The sequence below is a fragment of the Oryzias latipes genome, chromosome 8, assembly GCF_002234675.1.
Source record: "Oryzias latipes chromosome 8, ASM223467v1".
Taxonomy (NCBI): domain Eukaryota; kingdom Metazoa; phylum Chordata; class Actinopteri; order Beloniformes; family Adrianichthyidae; genus Oryzias; species Oryzias latipes.
Window position 1 is genome coordinate 12493731 of NC_019866.2, and position 18716 is coordinate 12512446.

Consider the following 18716-nt stretch of genomic DNA (forward strand, 5'->3'; position numbering starts at 1 on the left):
TGTCAAAGTCAGTCTAAAAGATCCCTCCACTCCTATCAGAAGTAAGAACGCAGAGTTTTGCTTTATTCACTGTATTATAGAGCCTACGCTGTTGAGAATTCTATGAAAAAAAACTTATAATTCCGTCCATTCATCCATTTTCTAAACACAGTTAGTCAGTCTTGGGGTCAGGGATTTGCTGGAGTCTATCCCAGCTGCTGTTGGGCCGAGGTGGGGTACACTTTAACTCTTTTACCTGTCTGTCAAACAGCCACTTATGAAGTTTAAAAAAAATTTAAACAATAACTTGATGCATAGATACACAAAACAAATAAATTCATTTTTCTTTTAAAAATTGATCTTTCTCTTCTTCCTTCTCGCACTCACATTAGAAATTCATTCGCCGCCTGTTAACGCTGGTTTCAATATCCTTTTCTCTCACATATACCATTTACATAAATCTCATCTCAACCGTTCCTAGAAGTATCTTTCCTGCCAATATACCAAATATTTTTGAGTAAAAGCCCTGTCTTTTTGCATAGTGTGGCCAGGAGTGAGACTTATACTCAGATACGACTTATATGTGATCTTAAAAAAAATAAAAAATAAAAAGCAACAACTGCTAGAGGGCACTGTGGGCGTGAGTATCAGTATTTTCCACTGACAGTAACACAGAAGAAGAAGCCAGGCTTAGTGGAGCTGTGCCAAAGCGACACAGAGGATGAAGAATTCAATGGATTTAGTGATTTGAAGTGATATAAAGAGTTTAGCTGACTTGTTAGCATGTTCTTTATGCTATTGTTATCTGTTTGATTGTTCATATGTTGTGCTGATATCCAAGATTCCTCCTATGTTTCATGAAGCTAAACAAGCATCAATGTGTCACGGTGGTTAAACGTGTCTAGCAACGTTATCTATTCAGTCACTAAGATTTGCCTTTTAGGATGAACGGTCTGTTCTTTTTCCAGTATTTTGTTAAACAAATTTCTCCCAAAAGTGCGACTGATGCTACGTTCATACCAGCCTTGGTATCGCGCGTTCAAGCGACCACTTCAAGTGAAAAGTTGATGTCAATTGATGTACTGTATGTACAATAGTCTTGCGTTGACACTATGCAAGTTTCTACAACCGTTTTTGGGTTCTTAGTACACAACGCTTGGGCATTGACTGCATGTTGAAAGTTACACTAGTTGAACTTTGACCAATCAGACACTCAGATTTGATAGTGAGATATGGACAAAATTATTTGACACCAAGTCTTTCTTTCATATATCGGAATAGAGCTGTGAAAGAAATAACCTGGAGCAAAATATTCAAGATTTGTACCGCTTCGACATTTTGCCCCAAGCCTCTTCCAGCTGTGAGTACATGGGCTAGTATAAGGTAACAACAGTCCAGTGTGAACACCGTCTGCTAAAAGCGTGTTCAGCACGCTCTTGAACGTGTATTACATATACTCCAGCGCGACTTATATATGATTTTTGTTCTTCTTTATTATGCTTGTTTTTGCTGCTCCGTCTTATACTCCGGAGCGACTTCTAGTGCAGAAATTCTGATCATTTCCAAAAAGAAATTGAACATCCTCAGCTCTGCCTCCAGGCTTACAATAGCACAGTCTCTCAACCATGTTTTACACTTTGCATTTTATTCCTATAAATTTTAATGAAAGCTCAGTTAAGAAAACTATCCCACATCCCGTTTTATCTTCAATTGTTCACCAAACCTCCCAATCCCATCTATGTCTTTCTATTTCCGAGTTTCTAATAGATATGTGAGGATCCATAAGGCTCTTCTGCTTCTCCTTTTCTCCATTTTCAACTTTTCATTCAGATGTCTCAACTCCTCCTTATCACCACTGGTGTAGACTCTGGGGGATCCTCCAGCTCACCCAAAAACATTCATCGTGCAGTGTTTTATTTCCCTGTAGTCGAAGTGCCAAAAAGTTTGCATTTGCAATAAATTCAAGCAGCACCTTTCATCTTGTTAAGTCTCTCTTGACCAAACTTATCAAACAACACACCTTTCCAGTCATTCCAACTGGTGTGCAGGTGTCTCTTTATCTGTCTTCCTTTTCTCTAAGTGGATTCCAGCCTCTGCTCTCTGGAACCTCACAGTTCCACCTGGGTCCCTCTCATTCACCCACATGTTCTCTGTCTTGCTACAGCTAACCTTCACCTCTACAGACTTTCCCCCACCTGCTCCCTGCCATTTGCGTCAGTCCATGACTAAAGCAGACAAGAAGAGGCTCAAAGCTCATCCCTGATGCACACCGTGCCCACTTTCATGCAGGTCAAGTATACCTTTTTGGATAGCTCACACTTGAGAGATGATGATGATGTGTGTCTGTTATGTTCTGATGCACTTAATGACTTCCTTTCAAAATAAAAGATACCCTGTACCACATTGGATCCCCCAAATTTTACAGATGTAATAGTAGGAAAGGTAATGTCAGTAGTGATTAAAAAAACGTACTATACGCAGTTTATTTTATTGCTGTTTGTGCATCTCAGCCAGAAATTCATAAATCTAATGAACTAAAATTAAAAATTATTAGAACTATAAGTAAGGGTACTGTACTTTTTGGACCAAAAATCCACAGATTTATTATATAATTCGGCACCTAAAGACTATGTCACACAGCCACATGTTGCGTATTTTCCATGTATTAAATTTTGGTCTTTTGTGATTCATGCGTGATATACATAATTCATAAGTGTTTCTTGGGTTCGTCATTCGTCGATGTGCGCAGATGTCCATCAAGGGTTTCGGCCGACGAGTCTTTTACGTGAAATTGGTTTGAGCTGTTCAAAATTTTTGGTCAGTTTTTGGTCATTATGCAATTTATTTGTATTTTACATAGTCTATACACAATTATTATGTAAAGTTTACACAATTGGGCGTGAATTTTGCTAGATGCATATGCAAATTCTTTGCTTTCCACGACCGTTCCACGTATGTCTAATGGACTTTTCACGCATGTACATATTACGCTCAAATTCACATGAAACACGTGAATTTTGGGCCAGAGTTGGCTTTTACGTTGATTTATGTGTTCTTTGCGGGGTTTATTCGTACTTCTTACGTGGTTTTAACATGGTTCATTCGTGATACATCTCTGAATATTTATTGTAAGGACCACAAATTTCTCACTATTTCCACATATATTCATGTATGACAAATTTTCCTCTGTGCAATATTTGCAAAATGTACATAGTGGGTGTGTGACATGGCCTTCAAGCATGAATTCTGGTTGTGCTTACTGACTGACCTCAATAGCGTTTTGGTGCAATTCCCTTTTATTTTTCTCTTTCTGTAAGCCTTTGTAAACACGAAACACATTTAATTTGTATATACTTACCCTGCTCTACTTTGACCTGTAATGCTAAAACACTGGAATTTTCCCCATTGCGGGACAAACAAAGGATCATCTTATCTTATTTTCTGTTGCAAACGGTGCACAAGAATCTGTCAAAATGTTCGACTTTGGTAAACTACAAAGCTGCACTGTGTGATGGATTATAGGAGCATTATGGGTACAGTAGTCAGGAGTCTCGTGGAGTGATTTGTACTACTTCAACTGAATAAGTTGAATAAAATGTGACTTATCTGTTTTGTTTCACTTGTCCGAAAAATATTTGACTTTTTAAGATTAAAAGGATTTTATTAGTTTTCAACCAAAGAGCCACAAAGGAGCGGTCAAAGAGCCACATGTGGCCCCAGGTGGCAGACCCCCGATCTGAGTAATATTCAGAATATGCACCTTTTTCTTATGCCAGTGTTCTGGCACAGTTGTAGTCCAGCACTCCTTGCGCATGCACTAGGACTGTTCATGTGGCTGAAAGGCGGCTCGTGAATCACTCCCACAGACGCACAAAAACACAGCTTCATCTGGATTCTTGTCAGATGTGACCATGTTGACAGCGCCTGCTGGCTGTTGTTGTTGTTGACTTGGAAAAGTTTGCGTCCTCAAAAGCTAAAGGGGATGCTTAGATTGCCACACTCTGAACCCTTTTTTATTGAGCAAAACAATACCTCACGATCTAAAAATCAGCGGCTGATTGACCTTGAAATGAGTGTTATATGGTTGTTTTGCACACGCGTTAAGGAATACAAGGTCAGTGGATTTAGATAAAGAGCAGCTGGATTAGAAACACGAACACAGAGCACCCCCTTGGTTAATAAACCTTGAAAAAAACAGCTTTTGCAGCTCTGCAATAAATCAAACCCTGGCAGCAATCCTGCGCTAGTTTTTAAGCTGATATAGAACTCATACGCCTGAACTTCTCACTGCTCTGCGCACTGATGTGAATCTTTTTGGTGTGGAAATGGGCCTTTTCTGCTAGAAATAAGGTGTGCCAGAGCAAAATGTGTCTGCAGATCATCAGACAACGACAATCAAAGGCTTCAAAGGAAGAATCACTTACCAATTTTGCAAACACAAAAGGGGGCACCTTCTGTTTTTACCTCTTTCATTCTTCACCAGGATCAAATGCTTTCCACGGGGCTCACATGTAGAAAACCTGTCTGCATTTCCTAGCAATCAAACCAAGCTCATGAGCAATTACTTCTGATGGTAGACCAGTTGGCTCGGACACTTATTCATCCATGCTGACAGGGGAATTCATCTGAAAAATAGACTCAGAGAGCTGATAGCAAAGGGGCCTCTCCTAGCATCTGCTCCTCCCTAAAGACACCTTCACGATGACTCAATACTCATTTTAATTAACAGAAAAGCCTGTTGATGTTAATTAAAAAGGAGACAGATTATTCTGAGATTGCACAGAAGGGAGGGGTGGGTATTTGAACACGGTGAGATTCAGTGGCCCTGTTTGGCACCTTTTCACACAAACCCCCTCACAAATATTTAACAAGGAACAGCGCCTGTCATCAGCTGATTATGCCCACAATCACCAAATAGAAACCCAAACTGAAATGTTGTCAGTTTACTTACTTCATCGGCTTGAACAGTGCCTGCCCATAATTCTGAAAAGTCATGATCAGCTTCAGCTGGGTGCCTCCCGATTTCATGGCTGTGAGAAGAAACAAGCGAGATGTTCAGGTCAAACTATAAAACACAATCAAAGAGAAGATAACAAGAGGTTGTGCAAAGCCTCCGACAGTCATGCCTATTTGAGGTTATGGAGAATTGGCCGTCCTCACAACGGCACAGTTTGCTTCACCAGGGACAGAAAATGCATGTGCTTGGTTATCTACCATTGATCGCACAGCCATGACGTCTTGTGCACATAAGTCACATCCTCTGCCGCTCACATGAGCTGACCTCCTGTACCCGGGGAGCGAGGCATGGATGTATGTCTCTGGCTATCTGTCATGTCCGCGGCGTCTCCCAGAGGGTGATGGTGACCGGCTGTGAGCTTCCTGCCTTCGTCTGACTCAAACAAAGAGACCGCCAGGCCTCGTTGAACTGCCTTGTGTTTCTGTCACAACGAGGGGGTTTTGGGGTGGGTGGGGGGTTATGTCCGTTTATTACAGCACATTGACTTGAGCATATTACACAACATAAACCCTAATATCAAAATAAGCTTCCCCACTTACTGGCTGGATTATGGCGAGAGCATCTGGCAGGGCTACACCCACTCCATAGGGGTGTATTTGCTGTTTACTCATCCAAGAGCTGTCAGGGTTTTTTTTTCTCCCCTTTATGTTTGTTGGCCTCATGACCACGTTTTCTCTGTTCTTGTGCCTCTCCTTTTACTGTGTGTCCTTTTCACATACTTCTGCAGGTGCAGTGCCTTTTCTTTCTGACTAAAGATGCAAACAATCAAAATCAAAGAGCACAGGGAGTACCGGTACTAAACCTGTACATGCTACTGATTTATTAAAGGTAGACATAAGTACTCTGTAAAGGTAATCTTCAAACTCAGAGGCACCAGCCTTTTTAGAGATTGGAAAGAGTTTTAAAGCCCTGAATATGGAGACAATCTTTCCAAACAGTTGACCTTAATGCGCTTTTACATGCCAGCCTTAGTGAATTTATTGGAAAATTCTTAAAAGGTAATCTTACAGTGAAAAGCCATGCATCTGAAAATTTTGACATTAGAATCAAATCTGTTTTTGAGCTTTTCCACTCAGGTACAACTTTTTTATTTGCTCTCATCCCTACAATTGCACCCATCCAACATACAGTTTGAATAATGCCATACACAACAGGAAAGGGTAAAGTATGCCCCAGCAAATGGAAGATGTTTTGTTCTCTAAGTGAGAACTGTACAACTGCAGGGATTTCTTGCATCTTCACTGCACGGTCTGGCCTCACTCACACTTCCGGCTCCTCCTTCATAAATTATGAGCAGACAGGGCAAAAACCAGACAAACTACTTAAGTGAATGATGAAATGAGCAGCATGAATGATTGAGAAGTGTCTGCTTAGAGAGAAGACCAAGCCAGCCAGAAGATCAGGCCTACACACTAAACATGAAAGGTCCTATCATTCAATGGGAAGAGTGGAATCTTCAAGAATCGCAAACATGTAATAGAGTAGGAATTCGGAAAAAAACAACAACTGGAACCTGAACATTTAGTGATGTGAGTCAGGATTTTCTTTGTAATCTTGCGTTATGAGGCTCAGCATTACAGTAGCAGATTTTCTTGGGTGATTCTCAACTTCTTGCAATTCTCTGCCAAATCAAAGTGAGTAGGAAGACTGAGATTTTTGATTTAATGTACAAGGAATTGTAATAGAAATGTGCATTGTTTGAGCCTCACAACTATTATTTTAGGGGAATCTTTGATCAGTCAATTTTTAAAATCTTGTGTATTTTTTTATCTACATGGAAATTATCTTTTTGTTGCCAAAATGATAACCCTTTACAATATGATCATGCCCAAGCGACTCACCAACGCTGGTGATTCTCTGTGTGGCCAGGTCCTTAAGAAGAGCGTCCAACACATGCCCGTGTCTGGGGTACAGCTCGTAACGATTGATCCCGATGTGGAAGCGGAGCCAGTTAGGATAAGATTCTGGTGTTGACTCTGTCATTGGGGAAGAGTCATCCTCATTACCGTCCTCGTTATGCCTGAAGGAAACAAAGCAATAAATGTCTGTTAGGCACTATTCACCACGTGTTATGGATGAATAGATACAGACAGACAGACAGACAGACAGATAGTTAAATAGAAAGACAGAAAGAAACAGGTAAATGGATGGATGGATGAATGATAAACATAGATCTGTAGGTAGAAACCGATAGAAAGTTGGATTGATGAATAGAAATTGATGGATTGCTGGATGGAGGGATTGAAACTAATGGATGAATAGATAAAAACAGATGTATGGATGAATAGAAATAAATTGATGGATGGTTGACTATATGGATGGGTGATAGAAACATATAGATTGACAGAAACTGATTGATGGATGGATGGATGGGGAATGGATGGATAGAAACAATTGGATGGTTAAATGGGTGGATGGTGATAGAAAAAATGGATGGTTGAATTGATGGAAGAATGGATGGGTGGGTGGATGGATGGATAGTAGAAAGAGATCAATGGATAAAACAGATTGATGGTTGGTTGGATGGATAGAAACTGAGGGATGGATGGATATAATAAACAAATGGATGTTTGAAAGGATGGAAGAATGGATGGTTGGATGGATGGAAACTGAGGGATGGGTGGATAGAAACACATGGATAGTTGAATGATAGAAACAGATGGATGCTGGATGAATTGATAGAAACAGATGGATGGATGTTGAACTCTTACCATCCCTGGTTGGCGGTTGTTTTGGGGTAAAGCCTGATGTCACTGTTGACGTTAAACAAAGTGTCGTCGTCCGTGAGCGCTGGAAGGTCAGTCTTGTACAGAGGATGCTCAAACAAGGCAGACAGTCTAGAGACGCCGCGAGCAGTCACGGTTCGAGCCCCGCTCGCCTCCCCGATCAGGGTCCTCCTCCGCTGCTCCTCCGTCCCCGCCGCCGGTCTGCTCCCTCTACCGGACTCCTTGTCGCCGTTGGCTGCGCTCTTTTCCAGGGAGTGCGACGTGAGGTTGGATCCGGGCTCGTTGCTGAAGTCCTGCAGAATCCGCAGTGTGTGCTTGTTAGGCCAGCCCGCGTCGGCCGCCCTGCCGCGCTGCTTTCCCCAGCCCTGAGCCTCGCTGCCCGGGTGGTGAGCACACTGACAGCCGCTGCCCGCGCTGTCCGCCCCGGCCGCCCGCTTCTCCAGCTTGGGGAGCAAGTCTATCATGATGTGCATGGTGCACGCAATTAAAAACACCATCAGCAACAAAACCCGGAATTTACGAAACAATATCATGGTGCCTTTAATATTTCCCGTCTTTGTAACAATCTTTTGAAGCTGCACAAGTGTTTTTCTGCAATATTTCAACCTTTATTTCCTAAAAGCATGTCTAACAGAATGATCCATCATCTTGGACAGTCTCTAAAATTCATAAATGTCCGGATTCTTCACTTGCTAATAACATTTTTAATCCGAATAATCTAAACTCAGAAAAAAAAAAGAAGTAAAAAAGAGAGGAGCGCAGGTCCCGGTAAAAGCATCAATAGTCCGCAGAAAACGTGCTTCCTTGAGTTGCTGCCAGCGCGGAGTGAGACGTCTTTCTGGTAAAGAAAAGTCACCTTAGATGCCAATTATTATTACATATTTAAAAAAAATATATCCATCAGGTCATCTGGAAGATGTTTGGATGCTTTCCTCCAGGACAAAGCTGTTGCTGTCTGCGCGTCTCGCGGAGCCCCGATCGGACTGGCAGGTGTTTGGCTCCTGCTCGTGATTTGTGCTCCGTCCTCCTTCCAAACGTTCATCCGGCGTGGCTCTGTTAAATATTATGATCGAAGCCATCTGAGCCCAGCCTCGGTGGCGTCATGAGGAAGAGATTGGCTGCGTCTGAACATAGAAGTCTGCACCAGCGACATGAAAGGCGAGCTCCGGGGAAGTGGGACTTTAAAAGCGGCCGAGGCTGAGCGATCCCCTGCGCGCCGCCAGGGGGCGGTGGCGCAACCCTGAACGCGGCCCACGCGGCACTGAATCCAGAACAATGGGAAGGTGTTCCCACGACACGCCCATCATCAATAAAGCATGACGTTTCTCAAAGTGAGGAAAATATGTTTCACTGAATTCATTAGGGATTGTTAGTCAATCACGAACAAAAAGATAAGAATATTTTCACATGAAAAAATATTAAAATGTGTATTAAAAGACAGAAAAGTTGGGCACAATTTCTATTATAGTTGGATCAAATTATATTATGACTTTTAACAACAGTGCACAGTTTACCTTCAAATCATCGAATTAATATTAAAAAGGGGCGTGGCTACAGTGGTGGTGGTGGTTGTGGTGGTGGTGGTGGGGGGGGGGGGGTATTGGCAATTACTAAGTCAATATTGGTATAATTTGTGCTGAAATCTTTAGCATACAAGCATATTTCTTAAAGTTGTCTCTGCATGTGACACCTCCTTAAACTGTTCAAAAGTGAGTCCACACCAGTGAGACAGATGCACGTCCCTCTATTTTCTTTTTACATGCTGATATATTTCCTTAAAGGGGCCTTTTTTCTGATTTATTTCTAAAAAAAAAAAAAAAAAAAAAAAGCATTCTTTATCTCGCCTCAAACTGTCATGTATGAAACAATCATGCTGCTGCAGTTACCAAATCAAAAAGTGGTTGCGGGTTTCCTCCACTCATTTCTATGCGTTTTATATAACCTTTAAAGAAATAGAGTATTTTCCTCTGAAATGTAAAATCGGGTTTTGAATGCAGAGGCTGATGTCAGAGGTCAAAAAAAAAAAATATATATATATATATATATATAGGAAAACGCTGATTTGAGTCGGCAAAAACAGGGACTTGAATGACCTGTGGTTATAGGCGAGGTATGCAGAAGGCCATCTGCTAACACGTCAGAGAGAGAGCATATGGGTGACAACTGAAAGGTGATATTGGATGTGATCGAGTGGAAAATGGCAAATTCAAGACCCGAAAGGATTATAAAAGAAACAAGACTACGTCAATGCAGCAGTACAAAACCTGAGAATACCTTGCATAGGTCTTTGTAATGAAACATCAGATAAGATCATTGAAGTTGAGCCAGAACTATAAACAGGCCATTTATGGAGTTATGAAACAGTAGCTGCAGTGTGTGAGAAAAGCTTTTAACTTAGTAATTTTCCAGACTTTTTTTTTTTAAATCCCCAGAGAAACATCTTTGTGTGTGCTTCAATTTCATATCGGATCTATTTTAGACACAGAAACACTTTAAAAACTTCAATAGGAAATATTTTTAATTAAAAGGCTGCTAACCTGCAAGATTTTGACAACAGAAGCTTTAGGCATTTTTTTATTATTCTTTTTTTATGTGTTTAAACAGACTTTTTTTTTCTCCTAAAAAACACATTAGGATTCAAAACATTTAAAGTCCTACTTCGATCATCTTTTGATCTATTGCAAAAGTGTTCCCAGTGGTCTTTTTATTATGAACATGATGTTTTTAGGCAAAATTAAAAAAAAACCTGTGTTGTTTTCTAGGACATAGTTTCTGCAGATCTGCAGGAGTTCATGAGAAATTTACCCGGGAGTTGTGGGTGCTGCTGTGGAGTAAACCTGCCTTTATTTCCCATCATCCCTTTGTCTATACTCTTTCCTTCAAGTTTACAGCCCCTCAAAGCCCTAACCTAACATTACTGGTGCAACAAAATATTGTAGCTATCCAACCGTATAGTTTATAGCCAAATGCCAGACTGGACTAGGAAAACAAAAATAAAGATTCATTTATTTGTCTGCAAGTGGATGCATCAGAACAGAGCGGAGCAGGAAGCTTATGACCTGCTGACTGTAGCACCTTTGTCACATCTACAAGCTTTTTCCAACTGCATGTTTCATCCACTCCTGATTCACAATGATTTAATTATAGAAACTCTCAGAAATGCAGTTAAAGCTTCATTTCCTTTGTTTATGTCCTCCATGACGAGAAAAATGCTACAGGAACATGTTAAAGTCACCAAAAATCCAATTTTCATTGAATTGAGTCTTCAACATTGTGTCCACGGCTGTCATTCTAGCACATTTATCACACATCAATGAGTCTGATAATGTTAATAATAAAACATTTTTGAAGGGATGCAGGAATGTTTTTTTTTTTTTTGGGACAAATTTTGCTTAGCAGAAAATTATGATTAAACTCTTTCTGCCTGCCTTTGTTTAGGCCCAGATGAAAAAGGCAAATCAGTGAAATGAATAAATTATGCATATTTCTTTGGCTCGTGCACATGCCTGCTGTACAAACTTGGGCTTCCTTGGATGAGCTTTTCTTGGCTCCTGCTCCTCCTCTTCCCAAAAGAGCTGAAGTTCATGCCAGAGCCAGATTTGTTTGTCTAACTAAAACAGGATCTTAACGCTAACAAGCGTAAAAACTGTCCTCCCAGCGGAAGGCCTGCCTTTCTAAATCAAGTCCAACTCATTAGAAATGACAGAATCCAGCAAACGTCAAAAAAGAGTTTTATTAAAATATACAACTGTGGGGTAGTTTAGAAAGTAAAAGTACAATGTGAACCACATGTGAAGGATACATTTGACTTTAGCATAACATGGAAGTGCAAAAGAGGGGATTTTGGCATCAATGATCATTTCGTGCTGCTTGACTTGATCCAGAATATGAGGAAACATATTTCGCTGATGAAAGCAACAGCAGCTCTTTTTTCTTAGTTATGTGACAATAACTACAAAAAAACTTGACTTTTCTGGTAAGTATTCAGATAGGGTGGGAAAAATAAGTGTGTGTGTGTGTGTGGGGGGGGGGTTACAATGATTAGGGTAAAAGTACTGCTTTTAGCAGAAAAGAAATTAGGAAGAAAAATTCAGGCCGTGCTGCATTTTCGACTAATGACACAGTTTATAATGATTTGAAAACAACGGCTGAAGCTTAAAAAGGAATTCAATTTGGTTTTGCACTTGCTTAGAAATTCAAATAGGCTTTTGTAAAATTATTGCAGTAATTCACAAACAAATAGTTTTGCTAAAGTGAGTGTACTTTTGACAACCCCTCATTATTTTTTTTCATTTATTGCACTACAAAGCAAAATAAATCTGTATATCCAAAACGTAAAAAGAAGAATTAAACTAGATTTGCAAGGCAAAGATGCATGCACAAAAATATTAACTTTAAAGGCTGTTAGACAAGAACAGATCAGCTGACACTCCAGCAGTGGTTAGAGAAATGGCAATTTCAGCAGTTTAACCCTTGTGCTATCTTAGATGACCCCACCCTTACATTGACGTGTTCTCCCTACCAAGAAAAAGGTGGATAAAGGTGGAAAGATTTCATGTAATCCATGGACACCATTGAAGATCACAAATCATTGAAGAAAACAGGTTCAGAGCACTGTCTAGTGGGTCTAGATCAGTGTTTTTCAACCTTGTATGAGCCGCGGCACACTTTAAGCTTAAAAAAAATCCCGCGGCACACCAGCATCCAAAAATGAAAAAAAAAGGAGAAACTCATAGTCTGTATTGATCTACAGCCCCTCCGCAATCTCACATGCATTTTTGTGATAATTATTGCAGAAAAAGCTGGAAGCTGCAGCTGTTTTTCTAAAAGATGCAATAAAAGTTAAGTTAGAAGATTTAAAAAAAGTTTGAAGTGTGTTCGTTGTTTTCAAGACATTTAACAACAGAACTCCTTTTACGCTGTCACTCTCACAACCCAATGCATCATGGGAGATGTAGTGCATAAAAACGGCCGGCGGAGATCGCTTTTCGGAGCTTCATGGTTTTGTTCACTTGTTCCACGGTCTGATACCGGATTCTGTGGAAAGCTACACCGCTAAAGATGAGCTTTAGCTGGTATTTTTGTTAGAACTGAGCGACTTTACGAGCTAAATCGAGACAAGGAAGTGAAGACTTTAACCACTTCTGATTGGGCAGACTGATGACATGTGATTAAGCCTTCAAGAATGATTGGTGGAGACAGTTAAAGGGGCGGGACTTTTCCTAAATACAGCCGGAGCTGCAGCTGAATCGCGCTGCCGTCATTCTTATCAAAATGTCTTTAATAAAATAAAATAAACGGAAAGAAAAAGTATTTTACGATCTTTTATATTCCTAACTCCTCAGTGTTTTATCAGGGCCTGTTTGGATGAACACAGAGCTGATATCCTGGAGATGGAAAATGTTTTTAGATCAGTGAATGAGGGCAATAGGCTATATGCACACTCACTTCCGCATTCCAAGTCGGCCAGCCAGGTTACATCCGGCGTCGACGGCGCACATAGCGTCAATAACAACTATGGCATTTTTCACTCGGTCCCTTCAAGATGTCCCAAAGGTAACGGTCAACGACGTGAGTCGAATCATACAAAAGTTATGTCACACTTCGACAACCAAGAAAGAGAAGGGCTTCAAATTGTATGTGTCAAGCTACATCCACAATTTTGAAGGTAAGATCTGGACGTGTTCTGACAGTGTTACATGCCCATAGCATGCATGCTATCTAGCGCTAGCGCAGCAGGTGCAGCGTAGGCTATGTTTACTATTATGTGTCAATCACAGCCAATTTTCCTAACGCCTTTGTCAATGTCAGTTTCAAACAAGGATTCAAGCACAGGAGAGGTAACGATTAGGGCTGAGTGCTACAGATCTATGAGGAAAAGCCAAAAGCCTCACAGCTTAAGCGTAAGAGAAAGTTATACTGCAGGTTCAGCGCAGATTGGTTCATGGTTCATGAGACAGGTTACGTTTGGCAGATCAAAGTTTCTGTGAATCATTGCATCTAATAATGCTAAAGGTTATTTTAAAGACAAATTTCATTTACCATACCATAAATAACACTGGTGTGTTGGAATATTTATCGATATTTAAATATGTACGCTAATCACTGGGATTCACAGAAACTGAGTTCCGTTTTGTCACTGCATTGACACACGTTCTGTGTCCACTGTTGGGGATGATGAGTAAAGTGAGATAAATAATAATATAAATAATATTGTGGCTACAATTTTAGCTCATACAAATTGTTTAGTAGTTATTAATTGTTTTAGTAGTTAATAATTATATGTCGATGGTTCAAATTTGTTTGTTTTGTTAAACATTCTCACTGTACTCATGTATTCTCTTTTTAAAAAACTGCACTTTTATTCTATTATAACAGATTTGTGTATTTTCAGATTGTGCTTGGGGATGCCCGTCCTGTGCATCTACAAAGCTGCCAGTGTACCTGTGTGGCAGGTACAGCTGTGTGTAATCATGTGGCAGCACTGTTGTACCAGACTGCACATTATTGCCAGCTTAGCATCACCTCTGTTCCCCCAACACACAGCTGCACAGAGACTGAACAGAAGTGGCATAAGCCAAGATCCATGGTAACTAATGTTTTTAACAGGGTACTTTGTGTACGATCCAAAGGGGCAGACAGTGTTTGGCCTTGTTGAAATTAAATGCCCCAATGTTGCAAGCTATGTTGACTGCCCATATATTAAGATCAGTGAGGGCACACACACATTAAGGAAATCTCATTCCTACTTTTGGCAAATCCAGGGCCAGATGTTGATTTCTGGTTTAGACTGGTGTGACTTTGTTGTCTACACACAGGAGGACATGTTTATTCAGAGGATTCCCAGAGACAATGAAATCACCAAAACAATGAAAGTAAAAATTGATTTTTTTTATTTTTATTGTTACCTCTTTGCTTCCCTAAATAATTAGATTCTGATTGCCTGTCACACTTCTTTATAGAGTGCTGTTAATTTCTCTTTTCTCCATTTCTCTTACTGGCAGTAACTCTTATTAGTTCAATCCATTTCAAAATATTTGTACATATATATTGATTCAAGTTTTTATATTTTTTCTTAATTGTATTACTATGTTTCTTGTTGTATTAATACTAATCTATTATTAAATTACATGTTACATGTTCTTCCGATTAATTTTTTTGATAATTGGTTACCTAAAAATATTATTTTATAACTGTTGTTTGTAAATTGGGAGCCCTAAATAAATGTTATTCAGTAAATAATTCACTGTGCATGAAAGTATTATTCTTATATTACAGATGGCTTAAAAGCATTGGTGAGGTAAAGTACATATAACATGCAAATAATTCAGTAGTTCTTTATTCAAAGAGTATGTGCAATGTACAGCAGTGCATACATAACATTAATTATAAAATTCAATTTATACAAAGTAATTTACAAAGGTACATTTAAAGAAAGTAGTTATACAAATGGTCATAGGTTATTAATTTTTATTTTTTTCTACTGCTGCTACTCTGGCTTCTTTGCCCAAGCCTTTACAAGAGGCCCGTTTTCATAGTTCGTCAGAAGACATGCAACAGTATACAGCTGATTAATGTTGCCAAAAAGCCGAAGTGGAATCTCTGTGTCAAAGAACTTGTGTTCCTTAACACGCCGTATGAGGCGCTCAACATGCACCCTGAGGCGTGCAATTGCTTGGGTCTCCCTGACCTCACAGGCAGACATCTGGGATCTTCCAGAGAGAAATGCTGGCCTATAAATCTTGCAAGGTACAAGGTCATCAACCAGAAAACCTCGGTCGACCATGATGGCCATTCCAGGTCTCAAAAGGGAGAGAATTCCAGACTCACGCGTGATCTGTTTGTCACTGATGGAACCAGCGTACAGTTGAGAAATAAATGTGACCGCCCCATGAGGAGCCACTCCAAGCAGCCCTTTGAGAGTACAGTGGGACTTGTATGCTGAGAACATTTCACTTTGGAGAAGAGGTGATGAAGGGCACTGGCACCTTAGCTCTGTGCAGTCCAGGATGACTGTAGTGTCTGCATAGTCCTTAAACTCAGCTGGCAGATGTGCCCTTATTTTCTCCTCTGGTATCCAGATCCTCACAGACCCTAGCACAGTGTATAGAAAGTTGCTCCATGTTGTAATGATCCGACTGACTGTGGACTGGTGGACTCCATACCGGTCAGCAAGATCACGCTGTTTTGAACCCAGTGCCAGGTAATTGAGAAACATGAACATCTCATCCATGGGCTGCAGGAAACGAGTCTGTTCAAAAGAAAAACAATTTGCGTTATGTTTCTCTCAACCTCCATTAGCCCTGATCTTTGTTAAAGGGATAGTTCACTTCAAAATGAAAATCATATACACAGTGAATTTCTTTCTTTCTTCAAAATATCTTCCTTTGTGTTCAGCAGAAGAAAGAAATTCATACAGGTTTGAAACAACTTGAGGGTGAGTATATGATGACAGAATTTTAATTTTGAAGTGAACTATCCCTTTAAGTTTTATTGTATGGGCCATGTAAATAACTACTTACTACAGTGGAACTTGGCTCTGTAAAGGTGCCTCTCTGTGCTTGTGTCACACTGACCATATTTGGCAGTGATGGCTCTATTAAGGCCCAGAATCTCATCAGCAGGTCATAGGATGCAAATCTAAATAAATACAATTCAGATATAATCATTTAAATATTATATCAGTGTATACTATGATATTACTTGGAAGCATTTCAAATATACAACTCTGTTAGCCTTCCTCTCTCCCTCTCTCTCTCACACACACACAACTATATCTGTTGTTGCAAAAGTAACGTTACTACAGAACAATCTGATATCTTACCTTGTGAAAAAACGTATGTCCTTGTCTGAGGCAGCAAAACGATGAATTCCAAAGCGCTGATTCATTGTCAGCTTCTCGACGTGTTCCCTCAGCTTGAGAATCTCATCTCTGAGAGACATGTTGTCATCAAGGGCTAAATCAACAACTGCAGGATCTGAAGCTGAAGCGTAGTCGTGGTCCATAGGGATATCAGCTTTCTCGCCTGCGTCGCCGTCATCCTCCGTCATCGGAGGCGGACGCTCTCTCCTCTCCCACACCCCCGGTCGTGAAGTGGGAAGGGTGAAATTGTTCCACTCAAACAGTGCTGGGACAGCTCCCTTGTTTAATAGCCGCCTCCCCGTCTCTGATAAGGGCTCACGAACATCATCCTTGTTAAAATGTCGGCTACATACTCGGGTATGGGGAGTAACTGTGAATTTGTCCCTCCGGATAGCTACAAGCCATTTTCGCCTGATTTCCGCGTCAGATGGAAATGTATGAAAACTAAGTAAACTGTTGTACTTGCTCGAAGCTTGACACAGAGGCACACAGCAATGCTCGGCTGTACTATAGATGGTTCGCTGAAATTTGAACGTTTTCTTACTAGTCATATTGTAGTTGCTGTTATATCGCTTTGTAAACAATCGCCTCAGCGCGAGCGGAAATGGCTTAGCAGGCTGAGATTTTAGCGGAAGTACGTCATCACCTCCGTGTGCATATAGCCTATTTCCCACGGCACACTTGACCATCTCCCACGGCACACTAGTGTGCCGCGGCACACTGGTTGAAAAACACTGGTCTAGATGACCCAATTCCCAATGTCAAAGTGCCTAGGATAGCACAAGGGTTACATGGTTTGTTTTCTTCCTAAATTACATTACAGGATGCTAAGTGGAGCTTGTACAAAATTTGTTAGCAGTTTAATACATTTTTTTGTAAATTAAAGTGACTTTAAATGACTCAGATTATTTGTTGCAGCCACTTTAGGGATCTTTTTTTTTTTTTTCTTATCAACCGCGTTAGCTGCATAGATAAGGACTTGACCAGCATCTTCTCGCAACAGTCAGAGCAAAAGGCCTTCATTGCTTTGTGTTAAGGGAATATTTAAAGGCTTTACTCAGACCTACAAATTGCATTTGGAATATAAATCGGAGGAATTACCCAAAAATAAGGTGTTAAGCTTTTAATTTTATGATAACAATTTTGGAAACTTCCTAAAACTTTGTATTTGAGAAAAGCAAATCCCTTTTTTAAATGCTTTCATCTATTTTTCCTTTAATATTAACGTCAAAATCAGTAAAAATCCATACCCTCAGATAATCTTTTTAATAGCTGGTAATTGGAAATCAAATAAAGTCCAAGTGACGCAAATTTAGCTTTGCTTATTTCTCAAACTTATTGAGGTTATTGACCCCAGAGAAAGATTACATAACAGTAAAGACTTTGGGGGAATCGGCATAAAAATCCCTTTATAGTTTCAAGTTTACTGTGAAGGCGAGGAAGCAGACGCAGGTGTGCCAGTAGTCATTTTAGTCTGGGATTTTCTGAAGAATGCTGCAGTGTCTGTCTGAAAGTTTGACCTGAGGGCTCGTCTGTTCCTCAGGATGGAAGCATCAACTTGGGCTCCAATATTCACACAACAAAATATAGTCTGCAGGAACAGAGGTTTGCAAATTTCCTTAACCACTAACTCTTGCTCTAGATGAGAGCAAAGAAAGTCTCTGTTAATATAAATCACTTAAAATCTCCATGGAGATCCACAAAAAAGGTGTGGATGTTTTGTCTTTACTTCATTCATTGAGGATTTTTAACAGCAAAATACAACAGAAATGGATGTGGAAACATCTAATGTATGGAAGTTATAATTGGGGGATAATGTGGCTGAGTAATGGCACTGAAAAGGTTTTGAAAGATGGCTTGTCACTGTGCATCGCTGGGTGGAAAAAAGAATGGAGGCAGCTGCTGAGTGGGTTTGAAACATTAACAGAAATGGAAAAATGGGGACAGAGTGTGAGGCTTGCTGCTGAATAAAGACATGTTTATTCACTTGACTGAGAACAAGCTGGAATATGGGCTTCTTTGGGGACATGTGAGGGACAATGTGTGAAAAGGAGCCATTATTGTGTGTTGTGTCAAGTCGGGTATATAAAAAGGTGTTGGAACTGTGGTGTTAAAATTGCTGCTTTTGCCA

At 40.2% G+C, this 18716-nt stretch overlaps 2 protein-coding genes and 1 long non-coding RNA gene across 5 annotated transcripts in view; 1 reads left to right on the forward strand and 2 right to left on the reverse strand.

Annotated features, from left to right (window-relative positions):
• Window positions 1–8939, reverse strand: part of LOC101163577 (extracellular serine/threonine protein kinase FAM20C) — a 36311-nt gene extending 27372 nt beyond the window's left edge. The window contains exons 1-3 of the mRNA XM_011478236.3: window positions 7708–8939; window positions 6838–7016; window positions 4931–5009 (exon numbers count right to left, since the gene is read on the reverse strand). Coding sequence (XP_011476538.1) covers window positions 4931–5009; window positions 6838–7016; window positions 7708–8255 — 806 coding nt within the window. The 5' untranslated portion in view covers window positions 8256–8939. The remainder of the gene's footprint in view (window positions 1–4930; window positions 5010–6837; window positions 7017–7707) is intronic.
• A 4214-nt stretch (window positions 8940–13153) lies between these two features.
• LOC111947753 lies at window positions 13154–14865 on the forward strand. Its single transcript, XR_002873685.1, has 2 exons — window positions 13154–13390; window positions 14117–14865. It is a non-coding gene; the product is annotated as an uncharacterized LOC111947753 (long non-coding RNA).
• A 180-nt stretch (window positions 14866–15045) lies between these two features.
• Window positions 15046–17266, reverse strand: LOC111947752 (THAP domain-containing protein 1-like). 3 transcript variants are annotated; one of them, XM_023957588.1, is made up of 4 exons: window positions 16547–17266; window positions 16245–16362; window positions 15888–15973; window positions 15046–15816 (listed from the first exon to the last, which is right to left on the reverse strand). In XM_023957588.1, the coding sequence occupies exons 1-4, from the start codon at window positions 17134–17136 to the stop codon at window positions 15762–15764; spliced, it is 849 nt and encodes a 282-aa protein (XP_023813356.1). In that variant the 5' UTR covers window positions 17137–17266; the 3' UTR covers window positions 15046–15761. The 3 variants fall into 3 exon arrangements, with proteins under 3 accessions (XP_023813356.1, XP_023813355.1, XP_023813354.1); XM_023957587.1 differs by lacking the exon at window positions 16245–16362 and having other exon boundaries at window positions 16547–17264; XM_023957586.1 differs by having other exon boundaries at window positions 15046–15973; window positions 16547–17263.
• Window positions 17267–18716: the final 1450 nt, after the last annotated feature.

Coding starts and splice junctions, on each gene's coding strand:
- LOC111947752 (XM_023957586.1), bottom strand. CDS start 17,136: ATGACTAGTAAGAAAACGTTCAAATTTCAGCGAACCATCTATAGTACA. Junction 16,363..16,546: donor GACATACGTTTTTTCACAAG/GTAAGATATCAG, acceptor GTATTTATTTAG/ATTTGCATCCTATGACCTGC. Junction 15,974..16,244: donor CAGAGCCAAGTTCCACTGTA/GTAAGTAGTTAT, acceptor TCTTTTGAACAG/ACTCGTTTCCTGCAGCCCAT.